The 26,729-nt window shown below is 39.6% G+C and overlaps 1 protein-coding gene across 4 annotated transcripts in view; it reads right to left on the reverse strand.

Moving 5' to 3' along the window:
• The window catches only part of ptprub (protein tyrosine phosphatase receptor type Ub), a 191,668-nt gene that overhangs the window by 123,841 nt on the left and 41,098 nt on the right, over positions 1 to 26,729 (reverse strand). For all 4 annotated transcript variants that reach the window (XM_042489529.1, XM_042489528.1, XM_042489527.1 and 1 more), the window contains exon 2: positions 7,848 to 7,979. In XM_042489529.1, the coding sequence (XP_042345463.1) occupies positions 7,848 to 7,979 (132 nt within the window). The remainder of the gene's footprint in view (positions 1 to 7,847; positions 7,980 to 26,729) is intronic.

Here is a 26,729-nt window from a genome sequence, read left to right on the forward strand (position 1 = left end):
ACACAGCAAATTATTTGTGAGCAAAATCCAAAATTCCCAATAATGCAGCAAAGACGCTCCAACGTAATTGCACTTGTCAACCACATGGCCTTTTTCATGAGCTGAACCATTATGCTTCAAGTGACCGGCCACTTCAACTCACCTGAGTTAAGGTGATTCACCTAGAAAGTCTATTTGGCTACGATCCCGAGTGTGCTTCCTGAGCCTCAATTATGTTGTTAAACCTGCAACCTTACACATAAAAGCCCTCTGGCTGTCCCTCTAAAGCGACACTAATTAGACGGGAACTACAGCCAAAAGGGGGCTGCATTACCATACCTACCCATCACCTGGGTGTCTGTGTGTGGGTGAGCAAAACACAGAACAAAAGAACTGGTTGCAGAGTATGAACCAGTTAGACTGCAGGCTCCTGCGGCTGGCATAATGTCTGCTCTGGAAGCCATTTCCAATGTGTCTCTATCATTCAAGTTAATGATTCTTCTCTACCTTGTTGAGAAGACATAAAGGGAGCTGGTGGTTGCTTCCCTGAATAACAATTTAATTAATTTGTTATATTTTAAAGGCTTCTGTGTAGTGACCAGCATTTCTCAGATGGTTTAAAAGAAGACTGAGCTTTCAGACATTTATGTAATACATCAGTGATCAATAAATATGATCTTCTTTGCCTTGAGGTAATGAGTCGTGAGCAATTATTCCTCTGAGCCACGGGCGTCCGGTCCGGAGCCACGCAATACTCTGCAGGTTTTCATTCCCGCCAAATACTACAGCTGCCGATTTCACTAATTAGTTCCTCCCTCTTTGACCAAAGGTGTGTTAATTAGTGAAATCAGCTAGTGGATTGTTTGGCTGGAACAAAACCCTGCAGACTCTTCATCAGCTCATAACCGGACGCAACTCTCTCCGAGGGAACAAGTGTCCTTTGTAACCTAAGTTAATGAATAAATATGGCTGTCTGGCAAAATGTTAAAAGGTTCGTCCTCCCGTCATGAACAAAAGACACAATACCATCCCTGAAAGTACACATCAGACCACTTTATCTCATCTCTAATTTCATTCATCATCACACAGTTTTAGCCCTGAGGCCAAACTTTTCCCGTAAAGCTGATAAATCGCCATTACGTGACTGTTTTTTATGAAGATTGACTCAACAATGTCTTCAAGCTTCATATATCTGCTCACTCTTTCAGGTCCTCAGTCTTTTTTTTTTTTTTTTGGACATGAGCAAACATGAAAAACAGATCTGATTTTTTTTTTTTGGCCTATGACAAGTTATGGCACAGAAATCAGGCATTGGAATTCCAATTTAAAAGAGTGCAACTTTAAAGTTGCAAGAGCATCAATTACAAACTTACATAATTAATGTCTTTAAAAGCAAGAGAATTGTGAGCTGGTAACTGCTGATTTCCCCAGTTTAAACTTCTACTGATGCTACTCGTAAATTTACTCAGCTGTAGCTATACTCTTAATTTCTATGGGTCTCTCATCTGTTTAATTTTTTATTTTTTGCAGCCTCTAAATAAAATGATCAAAGTCTTGCTTCAGTTGGTACTCGCTCCCACGATCTCAGTGATTTGGGGTGAGTTGATCATAAAACTCAGACCGAGCCATCTTAAATAAGTCTTTTTTCTTGTCTTGACATTCGTCAAAATCAAACTCATTAAATATCATCCAAAGTTTTTAGTATTGGCTCATGCAAAGACTGGATTTCAATGACTTGAACATTGTCAATAACCAGTAGCTGCACTCTCTCCAGCACCAAACAGGAAGCATTTGGAGTGAGTGTTTCTAATTAAAGTCTTTTATCTGTGCGTTTATATGGCAATAAATTACTGACTCTTGAATCAAACCGGGTAGACAGGTAAAGGAGACCCTTTTGGCAAAAACGGGAAATCTCAGTTTTCTTGGACTGTGGAAAAGGAGGAGAAAATGATGGAGTTGCAGAGTGAACAAGAAGAACTTATTATAGTGAGAAATCTTGATTTTTGCAATGGTTCACCGCTCATTCCCTCAGTCTCCTCCCATTAAAATAGTGCAGCCAACCAACAGAGGCTGGTGGAAAGCTTAGGCAACAAAATCCAAAATTCTGAGTTTGTACGCAAATACAGTTTATCTTTAGAGATTATATGGATGCCGAATTGACAAGGATACTGCTGACATATGACACCCTTCATCTTGTCTGTCTTGAATATGTGTTTTTTTAAAGGGGAGTTTGGCATAATATTTTCCTCTAGGAGCAGGATGGAAAATTATCTCAAAAGGGATCAAGTTGTAGTGTTGCAATTAGTGAGCCTGCAAGATCCCGTCTTTGCAAAATCTCAGTTTGTGACTAAAGACTCACATTGTCTTTAGATGTGTCTTTAGGGTGCCACACTGTAGCCTTTTAATGCTATTTGTAAGACTTTTTGAAGTCTTGTCGTGTATGGATGGCATTAGCAAATTTAATGCTTAACACAATGCAAATGTAATACAAATAAATTAAACAGCACCTGCCTTCTCCTCAAATAAATTGAAGTATCTGCAGGATATCTATTGCAACCGCTGAATTTCACAACTCAAGCTGCACATTCACAAGCTATAAAGTATATTATCTGTTAAAAAATGCACCGAGTTATAAGAGCAAAACTAACTGAATTTGGATTCTACAAAAAATGGAGACCTTTTAAATAAGATGATATATATATACTACACATATATGGTGAATGCAGACCGCCAGAAGGCAGAGGTGGAGGACGGCAGTGTAATAGAGTATTAAACCAGTGAGGATGGCTGGTCAGCTCTGATAACAACACCTCTCTTACAGCAGATGTATCTGTCTCCTCGCTCTACCTCATCCTTTCACAGACGCAGATGAATCTTGGGTTGCTGTCAATGACACACACACGCTTGTGTGCAGCTGGTCTGCGGTGTGTGCCCGGGGCCAGGCAAGGGTGAGAGGTGACAGATAGTAAAGGCTAGAAGATATGACATTGCCCTCCAGAGTTGACTGGTAGAGAATGCCGGAGATACAGATGGAGGTCTGTGTCTTTTACTGTATGAATTAGCTCTGTTGAGGTCATTACATGGAGCCTGCTGTTACAGCATGAGCCAACTGACCAGGCCCTGACCCCGGGACAACGCTCTAAGCCATGCTTCATTTAAGTCTTAACCTTCCTTCGACCTGATGTCCCATTCAACTTTAGAGTCCATTCAGGATGTCTGGGGTGTTTATGTAAGGCTCTTCTGTGTCCATTGTTAATAAAACAACCAATCAATTGACTCTTTTGCTCTGTTGCAATGTGATGTACAAATACGCCAGATGGAGCTGGATCCGAGCCTGCAGCAGGATCTATTTTTAAAATTTACCTTCTCTGCATGTGTGAAGCTGGACGGGACAGACGACATTTACCAAAAAAGAGAGGGAGAGAGGCGGATTTGCAAGATTAGCATGCAACACATGGTGAGAAAAAAAGCATATTTCAACACTCTATTTCAGTACTGTCAGAGAATTTTGGTGTGACTCAGCTGGAAACTAAAGCCTCAATTTCTGCACATCTAAGACACACAGTTTGTGTTGCTGCTGAGGTGGACAACTGAGCGAATGTTTGTGTCCTCAGTGGAACTTCAGCAAGAACAAAGAACATCTCTCGCACAGAGGGAGCCTCTCAGTAGCTCTTCCATTTGTATATCCATCATTAAAATTAAAGAGAAAGTAACCCTATTTTTCACATTTTTATAGATCTTAAGGGGTACTACTGTGCTGTATATGTGAGAAAAAAATGCATGAATTCTTTTGTGGCTCCAGAGGGAGCTGCAGGAAATTGGCTAGTGACTCGAGGCTACGTTAGCTGCTACAAGCATAACACACCCAAATCTCTGACCAAACTGACAGTGATCAAGTTGCATTGCGGGTAACCTGAGCACCAGGTTTAGACAAATGATTGACAAGAATTGTCATGTGAAAAAGACGATAACCTTGGTTCTATTCCATCAAGTTCTATTCTTTTTTCCAACAATGTTAAAGAAGTGCAAAGCTGAATTGGTGGACTAGTCTTTAAAGGGAAAATACATCCTCAAATAAATTATTAAGTTGCAATGTCCCTAGAAATTATCTATTGAGGTATTTTACTTTTTCAGTGCTGCCACTTTGGTCAACTATCTTTACTTCAGGTGGTGTTTTGTTATGCCAACAGCCCTTCTCCACCGCAAAAACCACTGTCCAAAATGTGTTCCTTAGCTATAGTTCCTGAGCCTGAAAAAGGCCATGAGCATGTTTACGTTCGCTATTTACCTTATGTGTTGGGTGATCCGATGGAAAAGTGGACAGCTTGTGATCGAACCTCAATTTCCTGCTCTAGAAATAAACACATGCATCATTTAAGTCAATACTGTTAGGAGGCTACTGCTGCAGGAGTGTGAGCTCCACCCTGGAGACAATATTACCTAATCTTTTCACCAATTGTTTACAGATTAACAACAGAGTTGAGCCATTTTGGTGTCAATGTGATTTTGTTGGAACTGTTTCAAAAGCTGCTGCTGTGTAGCTCATGCTAACTGTGCAGACGTTGAAATGACCGTTCACCAGAAGGAGCGCAGCTCCAGAGATGGTCCTCCAGTGCTGTGTCTAACCTGCGTAACAACTGAAACAGAAAGTTTGCTTACAAGGCGGGGAGTCAGAAAAGCAAGAACAGCAGTTGAGTAGTCAGTCCTTTAATGTGTCCCAGGACACATCAGCGTACACACAGCTGAAAGAATGTGGTCATATGCGGCCCAGATCATGTCCAAATGAGGTCTGAGTGATCCGATCTTTTGAGGACCTACTGGATGCATTCACAACTGTACTTAGAGCTGTCCACTTCTGATCTGATCACCCAAAACACTTGTTAATATTAAGTGTAAACAGGGCATGTGGGTAGCACTTTCTTTCCTCAGCAGAATGTCGCTATTTTGGAGACAGGCACTCTGGAGTTTTTAGTCTCATTTTCCACCTCTGCATGTCTTCTTTGCATCCAATCAAACATCAGAGTTGCACGACAGTTAATAAAGGAAAAAGGCTCAACTCTTTGTTGTTGTTTCCTTGGGTGTGAAAATTGAAAAGATCTGAAACAATGCTGTCATTTTTTAACCTCTTGTCAAACTAATTTGCCTAATCTTCACGGTTTCTCAGATAAAGTGAAAACACAAACAGGAATGGCTTAAATTAGGATTTTCTTCCTAATTTTGTTTACTGTGTTTCCTCAGTACCTGAAACTTTATGGTAAAAAAAGGGTGCATAAAACTGACAAGAGCTGTTAGTCGGTCCTGCGATAATCAAAATAACGTGGTGAAGATGGTGTTTCATTTTGCAAACTATCAGCGATGGATGCCAGCTGTGGCTGCACTATTAAAGCTGTTGTCACTGTTGTTATAAAGCTGCTACTGTATCTATCAAGCTTCTTCTTTACTGCATTTCTCGATGCTTAATGTTGAGCCTTTGTAGATGCCTATGTGCTTCTGGCAGGATGATAAGAACCTGATGTTTACTGTTGATGTCTCAGAGCTGAAAAGACTTTGCTTTCAATCATCTCTGTAGTTTCGCTGGAAATATCTGGACATCACGTCCCACATGTTTGACCTGTTGACATGTTGAGAAGAATGAGAAAACTACAGCACCTAACAAGGTGAACAAAGAAAGCAAGATTCACCGCCATAAGCCCTTTTTTAAAGCTTGTTCCAAGTCTTTAATGGATTTTTTCCTTAAGGCCACCCTGCTACACTATAATGGATATTGCAGAGGCAGACCCATAACTTTTGAAGCTAATGAATCTGCCTTTCAGAAAACGAGGTTCACTTGACATGCAGACACATTCTTCTTTACAAGGTCATCATCCTGCAAGCCTGAATTGTTCATTAAAACTGTGAGAGAACTTAAGATTATCAATAGCAACCAGACATCTCCGATCTAATTCAAAATAAAGGGGAATGTGATAAAAAATGGGCCATTCTTATTAAGACCTTACCGCATTCTATCTTCCTTTTTTTTCCAAGACTATTTTCTCTTTCATGGGAACGGTAGTCTCTAATTTCTCCTGGGAGCCGCAAGCTGCAGCTATCTCAGCTGTGTTTACTAATCTTCCCTCGACACCAGTTTCTCAGCCCCACAAAGTTAATACTGGTCCAATGTAAATAGCCTTATCTCATAAACTCTTGTTATCCCCCCCACCTTGGCTGCCCATTGTGATACATGGTTAGAAGTCAACACAGGGGGATTAAGTCAAAGAGAAGGGAAACAAGGGGGGAAGCATTTCCTGTGCCAGCATCTGCAGTGTGTGTATCCACCTGAAATAACAGCTATAATGTCAAGGTGTACCTAACAAAGGAACACCGCTGTCACCATACAATGCCACCAATCTCATGAAGAATATGAGTAATACACTGCTTTTAGCACGGGGTTGAAAGATGAGCAGATAATAAATTAAACCGAACTCGTCTCCTTGTTCTCAGAACTGATCGATCGAGAGTTGATGCCTGGAGCCTCTCTTGCTGTCTCGCCGTGTGCAGATTACAGTACCTGCCTCATTCCACCTGTGTTAGTCTGTTCCACCGAAGGCCCCCGAACACTGTAAATGCCATGGCAGTAAGTTTTAATTAAACCCAAAGGGAAAAGTATTAATTATCCCATCGCCTGCCGTGAATTGGCTGGAGGCTGCAGCCGGATTCTCGCTCGAATGCTGATGATGTGGAGGTGAATGAGTTATGCTTTAAGAGTTTAGGATTAAATTTGGGATTTATCAGGTTCAGAATTCTATTTTGATAGCCGCCTGCGGACATGAAGGGGTTTTTGTCCTATAAATCGAAATCACAACCACGCAGCTTTTTAAAAATAACACCATTTATCCCTGCGGGAAGTTTCTGACCGTTTTCAAAGGCTACTCGAGTTGATGTTCTCCAGAAGCATGGAGTGCTATTCCCTAAGGCCTACAATTATTTCTTTTTAAATCATCTACAGTATCTGATTGGATCCTATCTTGTCATCTTTACATCTGTTCCTCTCAGCTTATCTGTCTGCCACATTAACAGTCAGCCCTTTCTTACCAGTTGAGAATTGCTGCTGCCACTGAACATAAAAGTTCCTTTTCTTCTTCTCATGTACAATAAAAAATCAAATGCATGTTGTTCTCATGGACTGGTCGAATCCTCATTACCATATCATAGGCTGATTGATTGGTTATACCTAAGGGAGGTCGGTTCCTTAATAACATTGCAAGTTTCGTCAGTAGAAGTATTTTCAGCAGAGAGCATACTGCTGCCACTGATATTTCTGCTGAGGAGCTGAAACAGCACTCTTCTCTTTGTCAGATCCCTGTAGGTATTTGTTAATGCAGAGATGGAGGAGCGCCTTATAAACTATGCATGCCATCTCCCTCTGGCAACCACCAGTAGAGAGCATGATGGCAGGAAAATGCTGGTTTCCATTAGTCCTGTGAGGCTGGTTAACATAAAATTATCCTTGGGGTTAGCAGGAAGCAGACAAAACTGGGGTGAGTGCTTCATTAAAGCCGATGCATAATGGACGCTGGACATCTAGAAAGACTGATTTGCATACAGTCGTACTTTTCTGATAAGTTGGCCGCACAAACAAAAGTCAATTTATTTCTCAGACAATTTAAAAAAGAAACAGAAGCGCACACCAACTGCTGGCACGTCTCAAAATAATCGCCTCTGGCCTTGTGCCCCATGAACTCTTACTTGCAGTGTTTCAGATTTATAGCAAGCCAAGCTCCTGGTCAGCTCTGTCTAATCTGCATGCCTGCAGCAATATAACTACACAAAATGGCTGCAGCCTGAAAAACACAGACAAGCACAGAACCGCGGGAGAAAGAAGCACTTACCACGCAAGAGGTCAGAGCTGGCATAAGGTGAACTGTACGTCCGAAACAGCAGCCAATCAAAGTCATCCTCCTCCCCCTGGGTGAAGTCACACAGATTGGGGTCCGAGTCCTCTTCGAATGTGCAGCCTGCCGCTGGAAAAAGGAAAATTAAAACAATGGTCATCAGTGAATGGAACAACATTAACACATGCACATTTATTATGGGTAGGAATCCCCAGCGGCTCCACAATACAATATTATCACAAGTGCTTAAATAATGATACAATATTATTGCAGTTTTAAACGTTTTACAATATATTAAGTATTGCAATAACACATTTTGCACTTAATTATCTTTTTTCCAGGAAAACTTTGTGAACGTGTTTTTTCTAATAAGATAATGTCTGTTCATCTCATTTCAGTTATTTTTACTGCAGCAAAAGCAATTTATTTTATTATTCTAGTAAGCTATCAAAAGTTTAAATTGTATATGCATTCATAAGTGTGTGAAAACAGAACACTGGCACTATTGGATACATTTATTTATCTAATGTGGGCAAAAAAACTGAAACTGGTGTGTTTCAGCTCTAAAATTGCTGAGGCTGGCTTTGTAGCTCAAAGCTGTCCATTTCAAAACATCACAGTACAATGCTGTATCTATTTCCTTCCCCACCCCAAAAATGTATCATGCACATTTATAACATATTTTCTGTTTTAAAAAGATTGTTACACATAAAGGACAAAGACTTGTGATGTAAATTATGTCAATACCAATTAATCTGTCAGTTCTTTTGTGTTTTCATTTCAGTTTCTCTTTTTTTTTTTGACCATTAGTCAAAAACCCAAAAGATATTCATCGTTAATCAGGAAAACAGCAAATATTCACATCTTAAGAGCTGGATCACAAAAATGTTGGACTTGATGTTTAAAAATGACTCTTCTTGCCACAGTCAATATTTCTCAAACGTAACAGAGCCTTAGTGCCTAAATTTAAAATTTTCTTTTTTCCTCTTATGGAAACTGGGAAAGAAGTCACACAGCCAAGATGTCTTTTTTTACTACTAACTGCACACTTTAACCAATGACAAGGTAATGCACCCTGAAGCCACACTGACCACCTCTCTGCACTTTAAGACCAAAGCCATGACCTGTGATTACTATTGACGTTAACATGTCAAAACAGTTGAGCCAACCAACACTGCTGCCCCAGGCTTTCACACAGCTCTGATGCCTCTCAGCTATGGTATATAAGGCTTTTTGAAGTGTTAAAGAATAATATTATAACCCAAGGTTAGTAACTGATGAGAACCAGTGATAAATATTCAATTCTTTGCTATTGTGAACATGAAATTCAAGCATGAGTTTATTTTAGGTGACCTACAGACTGTCTGTAAATGCTAAATCTACAGAAAGAAAAACATTGACAGTGTCAGAAATTAAAAGCAGCGCCTGTTAGCATCAGCTTGATGTTGTCAATGCTAGCCTGAATGTGAGTCCCCAATCCCATGTCATACACACGGGTGTGTGTTTCAAAACAGTATTAAATTAACTGTGTTCACATGTGCACGAATACTCTCAGACCAACAACAAATCAAGCAATGAGCTGTAATTACTTCAGACTCGCACAAAGGAACACAAACCCTGGCCAAAGCTATAATTGCCCCTGCATCTGAGGAGAATTACCCCTCCCATAAAGCATCCACAAACAAGACTACATATCCCAAAGCCCATTCACAAAGGCATACAAATAGTAATAACATTTGGGGAGAGCGGGCACCCTGGGGAATGTACTGATTATCATAATACCTCACAACCTGCTATTCCACACGCCAAAAAGCTAATTTTTTCAAATTATATTTAATAGCTATGGCTTTAATGGCCCTTGGGTCCTGAATAATGTGCTTCAGTTCTGCATCTGTTGCCATATTTCACATTAGTCCATCGGTGTGAGAATTACAGTCTAACAGTGGGCAGTTTGAACAGCCCAGTCATAAGACCAGAGCCCGTGTCAGTAATAATTGGAGCAGGACAGCACGACGCACGACATGCTAATGATAGGAATAACCATGAGCAGCTCCTGAAGGTGACCCCTGTGGTCTACAGCTTTATTGCTGCTCGCTCTTTTCTCTAATCTGCCATTAAACAAATGGTCTCAATATGACAGGCTGCAGACAAAAAACGCCGACCTCGCCACAGTGAGGATTCATAATTCTGTGTTTTATTACCGATGTATAAGATAGTACAGCTTCAAGTCATGAACAGGTTATTGCAATTGTTGGGCTGGTTTGGCATGTTACAGGCCAAATTAAATGGAGGACAAAGGGAAGATGAGACAGAGCTGATATTATACAGCTGGGTACCATTGGAGAGTTTTTGATGCCAAAACTAGATCTGGGTTTAGGCATGAATATTGTAGTGTATGCAGTGTGAGAAATATAATCGTGTATTTCTGAAAAACCCATCTGTACAAATTTTATAAAATATGCCATGATTGTCAATGCAAGATTGTTTAACCCGTTGAAACCTGAGCAAATTGGCCATTTTTTTTCCAAGAACATAGGAAGAGGGCAAAAAAGCAACTTTACAAGAAATGGCCCCAAAAAATTACCAAGAAATTAGTAAAAGTTACAAAAGAAAATCTGACAATTAGTTAAAAAGAAAAGTAAATAAAAATAAATACAAAAGTGCTAAAATAATATATAAATATATTTTTGTGACATAATTTTGAATATAGAATATCTATAGAATTCTCTCTCCTTTTTCAGGTGATTTTTTTTTTTTGTCACATTAGACATTCTTGTCAGTAGGACATTTCCTGCCAAGTTGCTCATTGCCCTTTTTCCATATTTTCTAAAGAAATCACACCAATTTGCTCAGGTTTCAACGTTTCAAATCAAAGGCATCTGAACACTGCAGAAGAAAACTGATGTTTATTCAGGTTTCAAAAGGGTTAAAGCTGTCCTTAAAAACACCTTTAATATAAGATTAAAATTACCAAAGTTTACCGGTTTGCCATTTTAGAAAACATCTGATTCAGAAAGTGGTGAAGACCACGCATTCAACGCCAGCTTTTGGTATTGACAGTTTTCTGGGAGTCCTCCCTATGTTCCCAGGGTCCTCACTGTGAGACATCGGTGAGAGCTACTGTATCTTTGCAGTTCAAATGACAAAAGAACGAAAGGAGATAACCGTTTCAATTGCAGTTTGAATGGTAAAAATCCATTACGCCTCTGCAAAGATATCAATGCCTAAAGTCAAGTAAGAAATCAGAAATACTTTATTGATCCCTAGAGGGTAACTGGGACACATTACAGTTGCTCTAATATTGTATAAGCATAGAGATCAGAAAACAGAAATAGAAAATAAGAAGTATGTAAAAATATGTGCAAAACTGTTGTAGGCGTAGGTTTCAAGGAGTATAACATCAGTATGCTGTAAGCTGTGGGTGGCGGATTTCAACTTAACTGACCAAGGAAACACATTATTTAGCAGAGGAACCTGGGACCCTGGGAACATAGATGTGCTCCTGTTTTCTACATGACACTATAAAACCATTTTGGTTCATACTTAAAAAAAAAAAAAAAAAGTTAAAGCCAGCTCTCTTTTTCGGAAAGTTTTTCCACACGCTGCATATAGCTTCTTTTAATTGTGCCGTGCTGCATCAAGCCATGAATACATGCCTTTTAGCTGCAGGGGATAACTGCGCTGACTCCACTGTGCTCCTGCTTGGTACCAGGGTGCACAGAGACAGTGAGAATTCCCTTTCCCAAACTGAACTATATAAAACTTATTGGTTCAGCGAGGCTGCTTTGAAGACTAGAGAGAAAGCTCCCATTAATTGTGAAGCTAGTAACTGAACGTCTTAAGTTTGAAATTTTATTTCCCTTTTACATTTCTGCCTTTTTTATCTTTCTATCTAAAGGTACTGCTGATGCAAACCCATTGTTTCCTGCTGCTGTACATTAGTTTATCACCACTGAACCAGTCAGAGACTTTTATGGCTAAACTTTAAAAAAAAAAAAAAAAAAAAGGGGGCACCCTGGTAGCTCACGGGGTCCCAGCGCATACCATAGAGAAGCCCGATAATGAATCCTAAAACCCACAAATCCACATTTCAGCACTTACGGTTCCCTCGTCTCATCAGCATGAGGTACCAAAGAAGTTGTTGCTGTTTGTTTAAAGCACTGGTCCTTAAACTACGGTAAATGTACCACTAGTGGTATGCAATATATATTATATTAAACTGTGAGGTTCCTGAATGTAATTTAAAACATCTCTTTCCTTTCCTGTGATATTTTTGTTTAAACATCAGCCTGTTACATGCTCAACATGCACAAACGCAGCGTGCCCCTACATGTGTAATAGTTACAAGCTAAACTGGGATGGCAAAATAGCGAGCGGAGGTCAAATCAGTGGTTTAAAAACATGCAACTGCGATTTCAAATGGGAAATATTAGAATAGAAGTGTGAATCAGGAGGAGAATGTTTCCAGCAGTCCTGTTGAAACTGAAGTGGATGACAATCAACTGAACGCAAGTGCTCATGGGTACTTGAGCAGCGCCAGTAAGGTCTCCACAGCACCTGATGAGGGGCTGGCCCTCTCTGTGTATGAAAGTGGTGTGGAAGACTTTAAGTGCCGGTTAGTGCTACCCTTTTGCACAGCATGGCTGAAATGAGTCAACAATAAATAATTGTGTGATTAGGATTAAATCTGCCACCTGCGTAAACTGCACAGAGCTGAATAGGATAGGCCAGTGCTACTGTACTTTAACATCTGCCTGCTTGGATAGGATGTTTTCTGAGGTGCCAGCCGGTGTAAAAAGTTTAAGAATCACTGGTTAAAAGGGTTACAGTTGGGCCATGGGGTTAAACACTCCCTACATGGCGTATTCGCTGCAGCACAAACACACTCAGGGTGCCCTTGCCTACAGCAAACCTATTACATCACTCTTGCACCTCCAGTGATTGCGATACGATAACACCAAGGCATATCTACCATCATGTAAGCTCGGTCTGTTGGGTGATAGTAGCAGCCAACCAGCAGGAGAGGGAGTGTGGGTTTCTCCCTCTGGGTTTGATTTATTGCCCCGTGCTGGGCTGTTACTGCACAGATCTGCTGCTGAGGCCAGGGGTTAATTGTCCCGCACCGGGGTCTATTTCTAATAGAACAGCCAGAGATATGGGACCTGACACATCCAAACACTGGCACTATATTATTCCCCGCTGCTTCAGTAAATGAAGCCTGCAGATTCCTCCCTACAAGAGTCTCATCATCCAGAAGAAGGAAGCCGGGATGCGAGGCCAGCGCTGCCTGCCCGGGAATGTCATCTCCTCACAACACACCGGGAGGGATCCAGCTCATCTATCATGACAAAACACACTCCCTCCTCAGCTCCGTCTGGAGGACCGATGGGTGTGCGGGGTGTCAGTGGCCATTTTTTACCTGAATAATTACAGCATAATTTAGTGCAATGACCAGTGCAAAGTCAGACAGTGCCAAGATTTTATGGCAGAGGTTAGGACACGTCTCACAGTCTGATCTGTTTTTCACACTGTTTTTAGTTGAAATTAAACATCCCCAGCTTTAAATTTAGCTTCATACATTTGATCACAATCTAAATTTTTAATGTTATAGTACAGTTACTTAAAGTCATTATTTTATGCATGGATAAACAAATTCTGTGGAACACATTTATGGAAATCATAGGTCGAATATCATTACAATATCTGCTAATAGCCTAGATGTGTCTGATGTACTTGCCAGGCTTGTAAGCATTGTGAATGTATAAGAACATGCTGTAACTCTTCTTTGGAGCAAAATGGAAGAACAACTAAATAAAAATTTCACAATCATGCTGGGAAGCACTTGTTTCAACATGCAATACCAGTAGGAAACATTGTTGAAACAGATCAGCGGTGCCAAAATCAGCCTGCTGTGGTGCCAAGCATGCAGCACAACCATTCATTGTAGGAGTGATACCTGAGCAGGGAGTGATGCTCATATGTTTTCAATCTGCTGAGTCCCCAGGACCCACAGGGCTGTATGATTATGGACAAACTGATTATCACAATTTTATTTGATCAAAATTGAGAGCACGATTATTTATCACATTATCCATCGATTACAGGCACAAAATAGTGTATTACGCTCTCTTCTTTTAATAAACACAGCACTGATTTCACTTCCATGTTGTGCTACATGTCCATGAAAGTTCACTCCGGCATAGGGCTGCGTTGCTTATTGAGAGATGGGGCATCCACTTCCAAAAATATTTCCTGAATAAAGTTGAATCAAGACTAATTTATCCAAATCAGGGGTGTCTAGCAGGACTTGTCACCTCCGGAGCTCCCCAAAAAACGTTTTAACTGTTGTCAATACATAATGAAGACAGAATCAGCTACTGCATGGCTTATTTTTTGCTTCTAATGTTTTCAGAAACGTGCTTTGTTCGAAATGTTTCTAATCAAGCCGTCAAATCTGAGAGCAGAAAGCCATCAAGCGACATGACTCCTTGCATCCAAAAAAAGCTCTCATGGACACTTATCACGAGAGAGGGAAGGAGCAAGAAAAGAAGGGTGTGGAGATGATAATGATGGGAGCATTTTACAGTCACTTTTCGCTTTGTCGCTCTGTTTGAACACTAATCTCACCGTTTACTGTGAACCAACACAGATCACTCCATAAATAAATTAACACACAACCTGTCTGGCTTTATAGCAAACCAAAATAAACTCCAGATTTACACTGTGAAAGTGATGAGCCACACTGTCAGAAGACGGATGCAGTCTCCTCTCTTGTGTTTCACACGGACATAAAAGAAGGTGCCGACTTGTTTTCCTGACACTGCAATCTGCCACCACATTCACGGGGACAAGTGTAGAAATGTTCGTTAGTTTAATATGTGCAGTTAATCAAGGCTGTGCATCGCTCTCTTCACATATCAGTTGTTAGTGTCACATGTAGCCGTTCCTGTTAGATCTGGAATCGCTCTCTGTTTACTCGTATAATCCCCTCGCCTCGCTATCTAATTAGAGTGTCAGCTATGCACAGTGAATATTGTCAGAGTCTCTGCTTATCCCCTTTATTTGCATATGTTTTAAGCATAAGGACGCTGGCCTAAGCTTATTTAAGGTGCTACTCTTCCAAACAACTTTCCACTTGAATAAATCAAACACAACAAAATAGGCAGGGGATGAAGTCACAGAAGTGGCTAAGCCCTGTAGTATCAACAACAGTTGTTGATATTTTAAATTAGAGCCACAGTCAAGACCACCTAAATCAAGAGGAGGCTGTTGTCAAAGTGCAATCTCAAATGTACACTTTTTTCTTTTCTAATATTTCAAAGAAAAAGAATGATGTGTCATTAAATACAGAAAGCAATCCTTTGATCTGAAACACTGCAGTTAATCTTTTCACTGACTTCTGAAAGATTTAGTACAGTGAGTGAGCAGAATAAAACAGCAGAGTCCATCGCCACAGGGCTGTACTTGTACAGATTGTAAATTAGTAGTACTTGTTGGAGTACCAAATCGTCATATCAACCGCTCACAGGGGGTACTGAAAAGTTGTGTGTGAAAATACTGCAGTAAATTAGCTCAGGTGATAAAACTACAGATATCTGGGCTCCTGGACAACAGCTTATTGGAGGCACAAAATAATAAATATCTTTAACCTTCGTCATGTTACAAACCACAGTTCTCAACCATGTACCAGACATGATACACACACACATATATATATATATATATATATATATATAATATATATATATATATATATATATAAAATTACATGCAACATGAGGTGTGCAGCATGATTAAAATCCTCTATCAGAGTCTGTGGATATTTATATCACAATGTCTATATATCATTTTCTTTAAAAATTCTATTGAAAAGATATTTATGGCTAAGGCTACACACAGGAATGTCTGTTTTTGGTAATCTAGCTAATGAAATAACTTACACATGCAGATGCTTCATCACATCACTATATAAAAACACACAAACAACAAACACTATATAAAAATCCAACATTGCCATAAATCCATGCAGCTCATTTATTTGTAAAATTGCCCATGGTGGACCTAATGCAACCACAGATATTACAGCAGAATCTCTGACAGCAAGCATATTTGTATAGTTTCATTCTGTACATCCTCATATCATCCCACCCAACCTGCAGTATTAAATAAGCGTGAAAGTAAATGCAGTAAACGTAAAAGAATATGCACATAACATGCTATAATCTGACCTGTGTTCACTTTAGAAAGTCCACAAATTATGGAAATAACTCACGAATTGTATGTAGTAAGCAGAATCCTTGATGGTACCTTTAAATGTATTAGAGTGACCGGTGAAGTACTGATAAATAGTTTAAATGGTGCAATCAATAATTGAAAGGGTGTAACTGCCATAAAAGTGTCAGCCTATAAAAGATTTTTCAGGCTGTTTTCAATCTTCAGCCTTATGTTTCCTTGACTTCACTGAAGAGTTGCATAGAAGTCACTGGAGGGGGAGGTTGAGCATTCTGACTCATACTGCATATCTTTTTATTTAAATGCAAGTTTGGGGCATTAATTAATTTTGATGTATGCAGGTTTCATCACAGTGATGTTGCTGAACTAATAGAATATACTTTAATACGCAACCACAGTGCAAACCGGCTGCACTGGCAGCATGAAACCGAGTCAAGCTAACATACAGTTTGACATTTTGGGAAATACTTTGTTGTCGAGACTGAGCTAAGAGGATGGGACTCGCTCTCGTATTTGGTCATGAAGGAGGAAGGACCAAGACGTGACAGAGGAGGACCAGGAGACCAAACTATGCAGTGGTGGGTCAAAAATGTCCGTGTTTACCTGCTGGGGAGACACGGGGCCGTGACTGGTAGTGTAGTCCAGCTGAATCCTCCCGGTACGGTGGCCACGAACCGTCTAGTGCACGCGGTTTCACTCAAAATACACCGGGTACTTTTGTGCACCTTGTTTGCGTTAAGTCCCGCCTTACGGTGCTGTGATTGGCTAAGTGCCTACTTCCACGCGTTCATGTGATTGGATGCTGCAGGCTGCGATTTTATTTTTAATTTTAGGCAAGTATACTCCATGACAATGTAACAATGTTACTGGGTTTGATACTGTAAAAATGATAAAAAATCGCCACCTTAGGATTTTGGAGTTCTATCTGCGTTTTAAGCGGTTTTGGGATATTCAGCTTCGATGTTCTGCATGCCAAATAGCATAAATGATATGCACCTTTTTGTTTTCAAATGAAAAGTCCAAACAGGCTTGTAACAATTCTGTGTAACCCGCTGTGTCTGTTTGTGTTGCACATTTTAATTGCTGTGTTTTTACAAAACTAATTGCCCCTCGGGGATGATCATGATTTCCTCACCTTATAACTTAAAAACAAAACAAAAAAACATCTCACATAATGTTAATAAGCTGTCACAGAATTAAAAACATCTGAATAACTTAGTTTTGACAAAAATGTCAGATAGAACCTTTTGATTCTAAGGTGACAAAATATAAATATGTTTTATATTATTATATCTACAGAGGGAATGCAACTCAATTTAACCCCTTGTTCATGTAACGTACTTCTAAGCAAATCATGTATTCCCAACTGTCACTTTATTCAATAAACATATTACACTCAGTTTGTTGCCACAGAGAGAAACAAAGGGTATGAGAACTGTACATGAAAACAGACCAGGCAAAATTTTATGAAATTAAAGCATTTCAGTTAAAATAGCATTTGTAATTTTAAAAGGGGAAAAGTTGTGCTCATGATCTTCATGTAATCCCCTCAGAAGTTGATATTAATGTCAGCGTGGTAAAGTAACGACTAGGATCCTTTCTATTTTTGTATTAAAGACTGACTATAAAATGAAGGCAATAAGTCACAGGCAAGGGAGCACCTTGTATTTCTATCATCAGCACACGTGCTCGGCAACACCATAATAAAAGTGATGATCCAAGTGGAAAGTGAAGAACAACCATGTGATTTATTGGAGACACAACAATTCCAAAAATGCACAATTTCATTTATAGGAAAAGAGAAATAATTATCAGTATATCATATGTGCTCTCTCGCTCTCTCTCTCTCTCTCACTCAGTCTAATGTAGGCTCACAGCTCTCTTTCCCAGTGACCAGGTCCACCCAGTGACCAGGTCCACCCAGTGACCAGGTCCACCCAGTGACCAGGTCCACCCAGTGTAGGTGACGCTTGGCCGCTTCGAGTCCCCCATGACTCCTGCCAACGGCAAAATCACGTGACACTTACTTTTATCACACTCACTTTTATCCAAACACAAGGACATGTCGAGCCAACGAGTGCTACCCAATCACAACACAGCAGTAGCGGGAAAAAATAATGTATTGTTTTAGGTTATGGGAACACAGTGAACATGTTAGAGCACATTTGACGGCATAGCCTGTCTTGACCTGATGCCTTTGGGAAAGTGTTTGTTTAGTGTTCATACAGTGTAAAACACAAGTGTTTGAAATGTTTCTAATTTTCTTGATGAAAAAAGTTCACCAAAGCTGTCAGTGGGCAAAATGTTACCTCAGCCCCCTGCAGGATAATTGTGTCTGTCTTTGACACTCCAACTTCTGTCTGCTCCGAATAAATGAGAAGAAAGGGATCCTTATGCATTTTTTTTCCTCCTGTACTGAACTTGCACCAAACCGTGACTCCTCAACCGGGGTATGAACTGAACTGTGACTTCTGCGTACTATTAGTCTTGTGGAAGAGATGATCATTATTGTATTTTCTGGAATCCCTCTCTCTATGTCCCTGGCCTCCAGGATTACAGATACAAACAAAAACAGAGTGTTGCTTGGCTTCCCATCTGACTCTCTGCAAGAAAGTGAATATGTGTATATCTGAAAAAGTCAAACTATTTTTTTAAACTGAAAAAAAAAGGAAATTAATATTCAAGTTGGAAAATAACATGCACATGGAAGGTTCAGAGGGAAAAAAAATCAGACAAAATGAGAGTGATGACACACAGCTGTGTACTCATTGGCCCCGGACATAAAAAACCTCCAGTCCTTATTGTCTGAGATGAATGTTGAGAGATTGAAACCAACCAGCCAATTTCAAGACACAGACCAAAACACTTAAAAAAGAGTCTGTACAAAAATAGTAATAGCTGATTTGTGCACCCCCAGAAACCATTCACAACCTTTGCTTTAATGTCAAATCCAGCCTCTGCCCTTAATTATCTGGCAGCCAGGATAGGTAATGAACACCAGAACCTGTGAAGTCACCTGGGAAATGCAGCATGATGATGAGCCACGGATGCTTGTCGGATCATCGTCAACAAATGGGAACCAAACCACAGTGGGAAGAGAGCCCGTACCTGAGAGCTCTTCCACACAGAAAGCCTCATCTGAGTCTGGGTGACTGAGTGTCTGGCTGGTGGGGATCCAGGTGGGAACGGGTGAGTAATACTGGAGGCAGTTAGGGGGAGAAGAGCGGCTGATTTGCATTGCAGTGAGTGTGGCCCGATGCATCAGCAGGAGACAGGTATATTTATTCTCTACAGAGGCTCTCCTCCCCAGCACTCCCCTGGCTGCCTCTGAAAGCCATCCATCCCCTCACCTGAATACGCAATGAAATCATCTCTCTGCCTCCCCGGGCATTAATAACTCAACCCAGGTGGCTGGATGGGCCCGGGTCACACAGGGAGGGCCAGGAAGCAGATTGAGAAAAGAAAGGGCTAGAGGAGGTGAACAGGTACAGTAGAGGTGCTGAGCTTCAGGACAGACTACACTGTCAGAAAATGAGGGACTGTATGAAAATGACTAAACTTTATGGTTGCCTTTTTTTGTTTAAAAAAGGATGACCCGCCTCTTTAAAAAAAATGCATTACCCTTGCCCCAGTATTATAATAATAATAATAATATGAAACCACTGAATTGGTACAGCCAAGACATACAATACCGCACCAACCCCGCCACCTTCACATATGAACAATCAGTTCTGCAACCCAACCTGACCTGCCTATAAGAACCCTATAATGACCATGAGCTGCTAAATAATTTGGATAGGCAGCATATTTAAAGTGATCATTTTAGGACTTTGAATACATGTGAAACTAAGATATTATATTTTTCAATGAAGGTAATTCAGGAAATAACATCAAATACATGTTTTTTGTATATTCTCATAGTATTGAGCAGCACATCCCTACAGTTAACATGCCTGTTAGTAACGCACCTGATGGAAGCCGCTCTTAAATTCCAGCTGGCGCAGAAGACAGAGCTGACACACAAAGTCAGCAGTCAGAGGATTAAAACGTTAAATTAAATTGTGATGCTTTTCATCTTATTTTAATATATTTATCATTCAACACCCACGATCCGACCCCAATGTTCTTTTTTTTCACCCAGAACTGAGCCCCGAAATAAAATTAAGATGAAATACCACCTACTTATCACCATTTTTTTGCAGGTCACCCGCAGGTTCCCAACCCACTGCAGGACTCTGTGGTGTTCTGATTTTGTGATGTTACAGGGCCAAAAATAACATTTTTTTCTATAGACTTACATTGTGAAAGAGAGTAAATCAGTTGATTATTTTTTAGGTACATCAACTTCCCAGTATGAACACTTCAATAGCCCTTATTTGAACTGTTATGTCCTAAAAGTTCTAAAATGCAAAAACAGTTGAGTCCAGAGTTATTTTCTCACTGTCACTCATGAGTGAGCCTGACGCACAGCGGCTGAGGTTAAAGGAAATGCTAGTATGCTTGTTCTGTCAACACAGGAAAGTAGTTTTATACCCGGAAGATGAACTTTTTTGGCTTCACGCGCCACTGAGTAAATTTTCATAGGAATGAATAGGGCCCTGCCCCCAACGTAGCTTCAAGCAGACTCGAATAAACACACCTCCAAAATTATTTTTTCCTTTTAAATTTTTTTTGAACATGTAGTCTGTAGCCCCAACCAACACTGACTCAAGTGACATCACTTTTAAAATTGAATGTCACCTTGAGGAACTAATAAAGAAATGCTTTCTTCTTTATTAAGGCAGTATATCAGACTTTACTCAGCTCCCACTGGAGCTATAGCATATGTCAATTATTTTATTTTTTTTTTTTTACACACACGCAGTTGTACTCCCCAAACCCTGTAAACAGACTTTCATGTATAAAATAAGAGTTCCCCTTTAATGGAATAATACTTTTCACAAAGCACCCATATAGAACAATAGGAGTGGGATTAGCAACTGCAAACAACAAAATAATGCATCCTGCCTACCTAATATCCAATCCATCTTTTTTTATTTTAGTCCATAAATACATAACACATTCAACATTTTTGACACACCAACTACTGAAGATCCAAGCTTCTGTGTAGACTAGTGACAATAACACGCTGTCTGGAGATATAATGTTCAATTACTCATAACAAAGACCCAGGTATATTCTGTTTCTGAAAACTCTGGGATGATAAAAAGGTAAAGGGTGCTACCTACCCCTCAGCAAAAAGAAAAAATGCATAACTCTCTCCCTTTTTTGACCCTCCCCCCATAATTTCCATACTGTAATTCAAATGAAGGAAAGGCACACAGTTCAAGAACACTTTCCTTTTCATCTTCCGCGGGTGAACAATGACACAAAGGCTTCCTACAGTTGTATTCACTCTGAACCCTAAGATACCAGTCAGCTGTGATTCATCTTGAAATTAATTTTGCCTTCACTTTTTAGGGCTGGTACAATATTTCATCCTTGATGGTGGGTTGATGATAAAAGTATCTCGGATGTCAGTAGAATAAGAGTCAAAAATATTATTCTCCCAATACCAGCCCTTTCTGTGCTATTCTGAGGGCAACACAAAGAGAAAACAAGGACGCTAAGACAAAAGCAATCTGAGCTTGTTGTCTCCTGTTTCTCAATCTCAGAGAAAAAAAAGAAAACATCAATTATTCCACTTCCCAGTTCCTGTGGGTCTCCTACCCCCTACGGCAGGAGAAATCTCAGTTCACACTGCTGATAAGGAGTTAATTATCATAATTTCTTTTTTTCAAAATGTGAGTTTATTTTGAGTTGATGTCTTTTTCAGGTAGGACTGGATTGCTGTGCATTCATCTCCGCTTTGCATTTATCTTCACTTCCACGGAAGACAAGACACAAGTGGATTGTGACAGCAAAGGCCCATATAACAAATCAGCTTAATTAACGGGAGGAAATCTCTCCTGTCTAGTGGCTCCATTTCCAACATCTGTTTCATTTAAGGCTCTGGTTCCATAAATGCTCTTTTAGATTTCAGCGACATATAAAAGGAACTCATTTGCAACTGTAAGTTAAAAGTAAAAGAAAAAAATAATCACAGAGTGTCTGCAGAATGCAGTTGAAGAGGTCCTTGATATGGTGAAGGACTAGAAGATATGTGTCTTTTGGCGAGAACACACTGTATACGTCAATGAGGGACTGAGGCAACTGAGAAGGAGGGCTCTTATATAATATACTTTTGATATGTGACGAGTCTGGAAATTTTTCATTTAGCCAAACACTGCATTGTTTTGATTTTGAAGTGATCAGTGGATTAAATGATTGATAAATCAACTTAAAATGAATTTGCATCTGAGTCAATGATAACTGATTAAATGCTAAACATTTGCTTGTTTCAGCTTCTAAACTGTGAAGATTTGCTGCTTCTTTCTGGTTTACATTAGTAGCTGTAATTAATAACTGATGAGTCAATCTACACACAATTATACAGCAGCTGTTTCAATAATCCACTAATCATCTCAGTGATTTTTCAAGCAAAAATACCAAATAATGAAAAAAAAATCTGCTCATCTTATCATATGTGATAGTACACGGAACAACTTTTGGATGTGAACAAATGTTTGGGAAAAAATAGGATTCTGAATAGGCTGACCTGCGCTCTGAACATTTTATTTAAGAAAAAAAAAACAGCAGCAGATTAATCCATGTTAGTTGTGGAGGTAGATGTCGCCTTAGGGTCTGGAAAATTGTGATTCCTGTTTTAAACCATTTTTTGACCTTTCATAGACTACATTTTAATTGGTTAATAAAAAAATAATTTAAAAAAGATTGATGCATTAATGAAGTTTGTTAGTAGCAGGATAGACTGCATACCTAAATGGTATTCAAGGCGAAAATGAAAGACCTGAGATGTTGTGGAAAAAATATTAAACGTGAAAGTATGTGAATGTATTCATGAATAGTAATACTTGTATGACTGTATGGTCTATCCTTGGTCATGGTTAGGTATTTTGAAAGGCCTCAGAGTTCTTTACTGTCAGCATGAAGGCATGTGAAGAGTCTTCAGGGTGTCTGAGGGGTTAAAAAAATGAGGACCTTGTACGTGTTCAGACTCTGGTGGGGAACAGATTGAAACAAGGGTTACACAACAATGTTTTGATTCCTTTAAGGAGGCGTGTGCGTCTCGATGTGGGACTCATACTGTGCGTCCATGTATACACGCTGTACCAAGATGTTCACTGACATCAGATCTTTGTCGTTTTAAACATATGTTTGAGGATTAACTGAAGCTCGTCAGGTTTATTTTATTATTCATCAAAATAAAGACTGTAAATGAATGTAGACGCACTCTATCTCTTGATGTGGAAAAATTTGTAATCTTGGTCAAAGTTATTTTTAATTGTTTTTATCTTCCATCTCTTTTCTTATTATATAATAAAAGGAGCATTTTGTGGAATTTAGTGGCATCTAGAGCTAAGGTTGTAGATTGCAAAACACCTCCCGGACTCATTTAAGCTCATATTTATATAAGGGTACAGACTGGGATGGAGCCTTCTGTCCGTATACTGCAGTCAATTAGTCCGTTCAATTTTTGCACGCTTCCTGGGAACAAATGAGGCGACGGTGGAGAATGCTGTGATAATGTGCCTTTTAATGGAGGCAGCGTTGAGAACAGAGTGGTACCACCAGAGATTGTGGGGCCAAGCAAGATACAATTGTAGGAAATGATAAAGACATTTTAAAAAAGGTGTCACGGAACAAATCGATAATGAAAATAATTCTTTGTCCACATTTTGGCGTTGCAATCTTACGCCACAAGTACTGTCAAAGTGGCAGTATTTTATGAGTTTGGAATAGGAGTGGGCTGCTGGAGCCAGTGTTTGGTTTATTCGTTCCAGAATATATTGTGGGATGGCCGTGCAACATGGTGGGCTCTGTGGAAGAGGACTTGCTCCCTATTTTGACATAAAAGGCTCATTCTAAGGTAACAAGAAATACCATGATTCTTAGTTTCAAGTGATTATACACTAAAGAAAACACAGATTATATAATATATTCGATTTCTGCCAAATGATGCCTAAATCCCACACACTGGACCTTTGGATCATTTGAAAATAGTCCGATTATATTTCTATGAAAGCACATGCCAATATTATTTTTACCCTGACTGCAGATGCAGCTAAGACAATTTCAAAGTAGTATTTGAGCCCATCAGTGTCATGTGTGCTGCAGTATCTTAAACTTGTTGAGTAATTCCTTCAATGAAAAAAGGAAAAACCTGATCCAAAATATTTACTCTGACAAACATGATGTAATCGGCCAGATTTAGCACTCATAAAAAAGGAGACAAATACAACACTATGACACACCTCACTTAAGAAATAATTGTTGTTTTTGATTTGAATACTTATACGTTACGACCTAATCATAATGATTCATAATCCATTTTAGCACTATGAATCATATTATTATTGCATTCTCTGCACTATGATGTAATTCAAATCTGTTTAAGAGGTGATTATGATGTGTCAAAAAAGATACATATTTAATCATAAATGTGTTGCACCTCCAGGTCCCTGGGTAAAGGCTTGCAGTAGAAGATATGCATAACAGCGAAGAGAGTGTTGACTTGAGAATTTTCGCATGTTGACACTTCCTGTGTGTTGTTGTTACAACTGAGTAGCTAAAGTAAATATTTGATTCATTCACTGGCTTAGTAGCAACAGTTAGAAAGCCCCCTTTCTGTTTCAGAGACGGGTCATTCTTGTGTGATTTCTATCAGATCGCCCGCAGTGCAGATGATCTCTGTGATGGCCATCATATGAGAGACACCCTAACAGTTCATTCAAAGGTCACAAGTACAGTGTCTGACTTTAATGTCCACAATAATTTCGGGTAAGAAATCAATCTCCCACATAAACATAAACTCTGTTTTTTCCCACTCTAAATGACCTCAACCAATTCCATGCGACTCCTGACATGCTGCGCTAACTTCATTTGACTGTGCATCCTAATCAAACTGCCTGTAGCCTCCCGACTTGCCGGAGAAAAAAAAAAACAAAAAAACTGGTGTCTATCAACTCTGCTAAACCACATACCCTGTAGCAGCTTCACTGCTCTGCTGCCTGTCAATTCCACTAACACAAAGGCAGCCAAATGCTGTCTGCACAACCTGCAGCCTTTCAATTCCACTAACCCACGAATAGGATCACATGAAGGGAGGCAAGCATTTCACTTCAGTCTTTCTCCATCACAACCCTTTTGTTCCAGTCGTGCATGTAGAACAAAACGTGTGTGTCTTGCTTTCTACATTTGGCATCAATGAGGAGGAGACAAAGGGTAGACATTTTTTCTTCCTTTAAAGTGTTATTTCTGGGTAATTAATCCCTGATCTGGAACCAGTTTTACAAAAGTTACTCAACTGAGAAACATGACCTTTGTTCACTGGTTTCCAAAATGTTGCTGTGAGCACTAAAAAGGAAGCTGAGCTCTTTTAATCACCAGAACACCTACAACAGCACCACAGGCTAGAACAGTTGGTAGAGTCATAGTTTTGTGGAATATGTAAAAATCCTACAAGTCGTGTCGAACACACACACCAAGGGTTATTTGCATGTTATGCAAAAAAAAAAAAAAAATGTAAATACTTAAAGTATTGTATTTGCCGAAATGTTGTGTGTGTTCGAAATAAAGATCCAGCTATCTATCTATCTAAAGTTAGAGAGCAAGTTTTTCTTCGAAACCAGCCAGGATTTTAATTGCCATTTTAATTACCAGTTTATACTGACGCTGAAGTGCAGCATTGTGTCTGCTGAACCTGTGCACATTAAAGTGATTTTTGTAATTCAATTCAATTTTTGTCTGTAACATTAAATATTCATGACAGCATAGGCAGCAATCAAAGTTTACGTTTGGGGGAGGGCATCGTGATTATTCATCAAGAGTTTGACACTCAAGGCTAATCTGCTACATCTGGATTGTGAGGGTTTGATCACATTTGATTGACAGGAGCACAGTTGATTGGGGCTCGGAAATACACAACATCACCTTTTTTCTAAATGAGCCTTGCACACTTCAAACTGAGAAAAGCAAAAAAAGCTGATTAAGAAATTAGCTGTTCAGTGTCTCTGAGAAACAAATCACAATGAACTTGGTGTTTATGTGCATGCATAACTGATAAAAGGTTTAACAGGACCTGTTCTTAACTACAGCTTAGCTAGTCTAATGCTAACTGACGCAGCAACCGCCCGTGTAAATCTGTCATATTAATGGCAGCGAGAACTCTGCATGACAGCAAATGTCACAAATATCAAACAAGGTGTTGATTGTTGAGTCAAAAACATGCAGCTAATTAATTAGACTGCACAATAGTGTTGTGCTTGTCAACAGCTGAGGAGTATTTAAATAAGTCTGGTGACTCTGCAGCTAAGCAAAGGGCATCCTCCCATTTAGGCTTGACATTTTAAGGGATTATCAGTGAAGAAATGTAGTGACACCTGTGTTGCTGGTGCACAGAGGGGGAGCCAAGATGCCAGGGCCTTCACAGCACTAAACAGGTGCATGAAAATATGTACTGAAAACTAATGCAAAGATGCAGTAATATTTAGGACATAAATCGCTGTGTTACAACATATTTAGTGCCATTTTACAATTAGATCACAA

The sequence above is a fragment of the Plectropomus leopardus genome, chromosome 7 (genome assembly GCF_008729295.1).
Source record: "Plectropomus leopardus isolate mb chromosome 7, YSFRI_Pleo_2.0, whole genome shotgun sequence".
Classification (NCBI taxonomy): Eukaryota; Metazoa; Chordata; class Actinopteri; order Perciformes; family Serranidae; genus Plectropomus; species Plectropomus leopardus.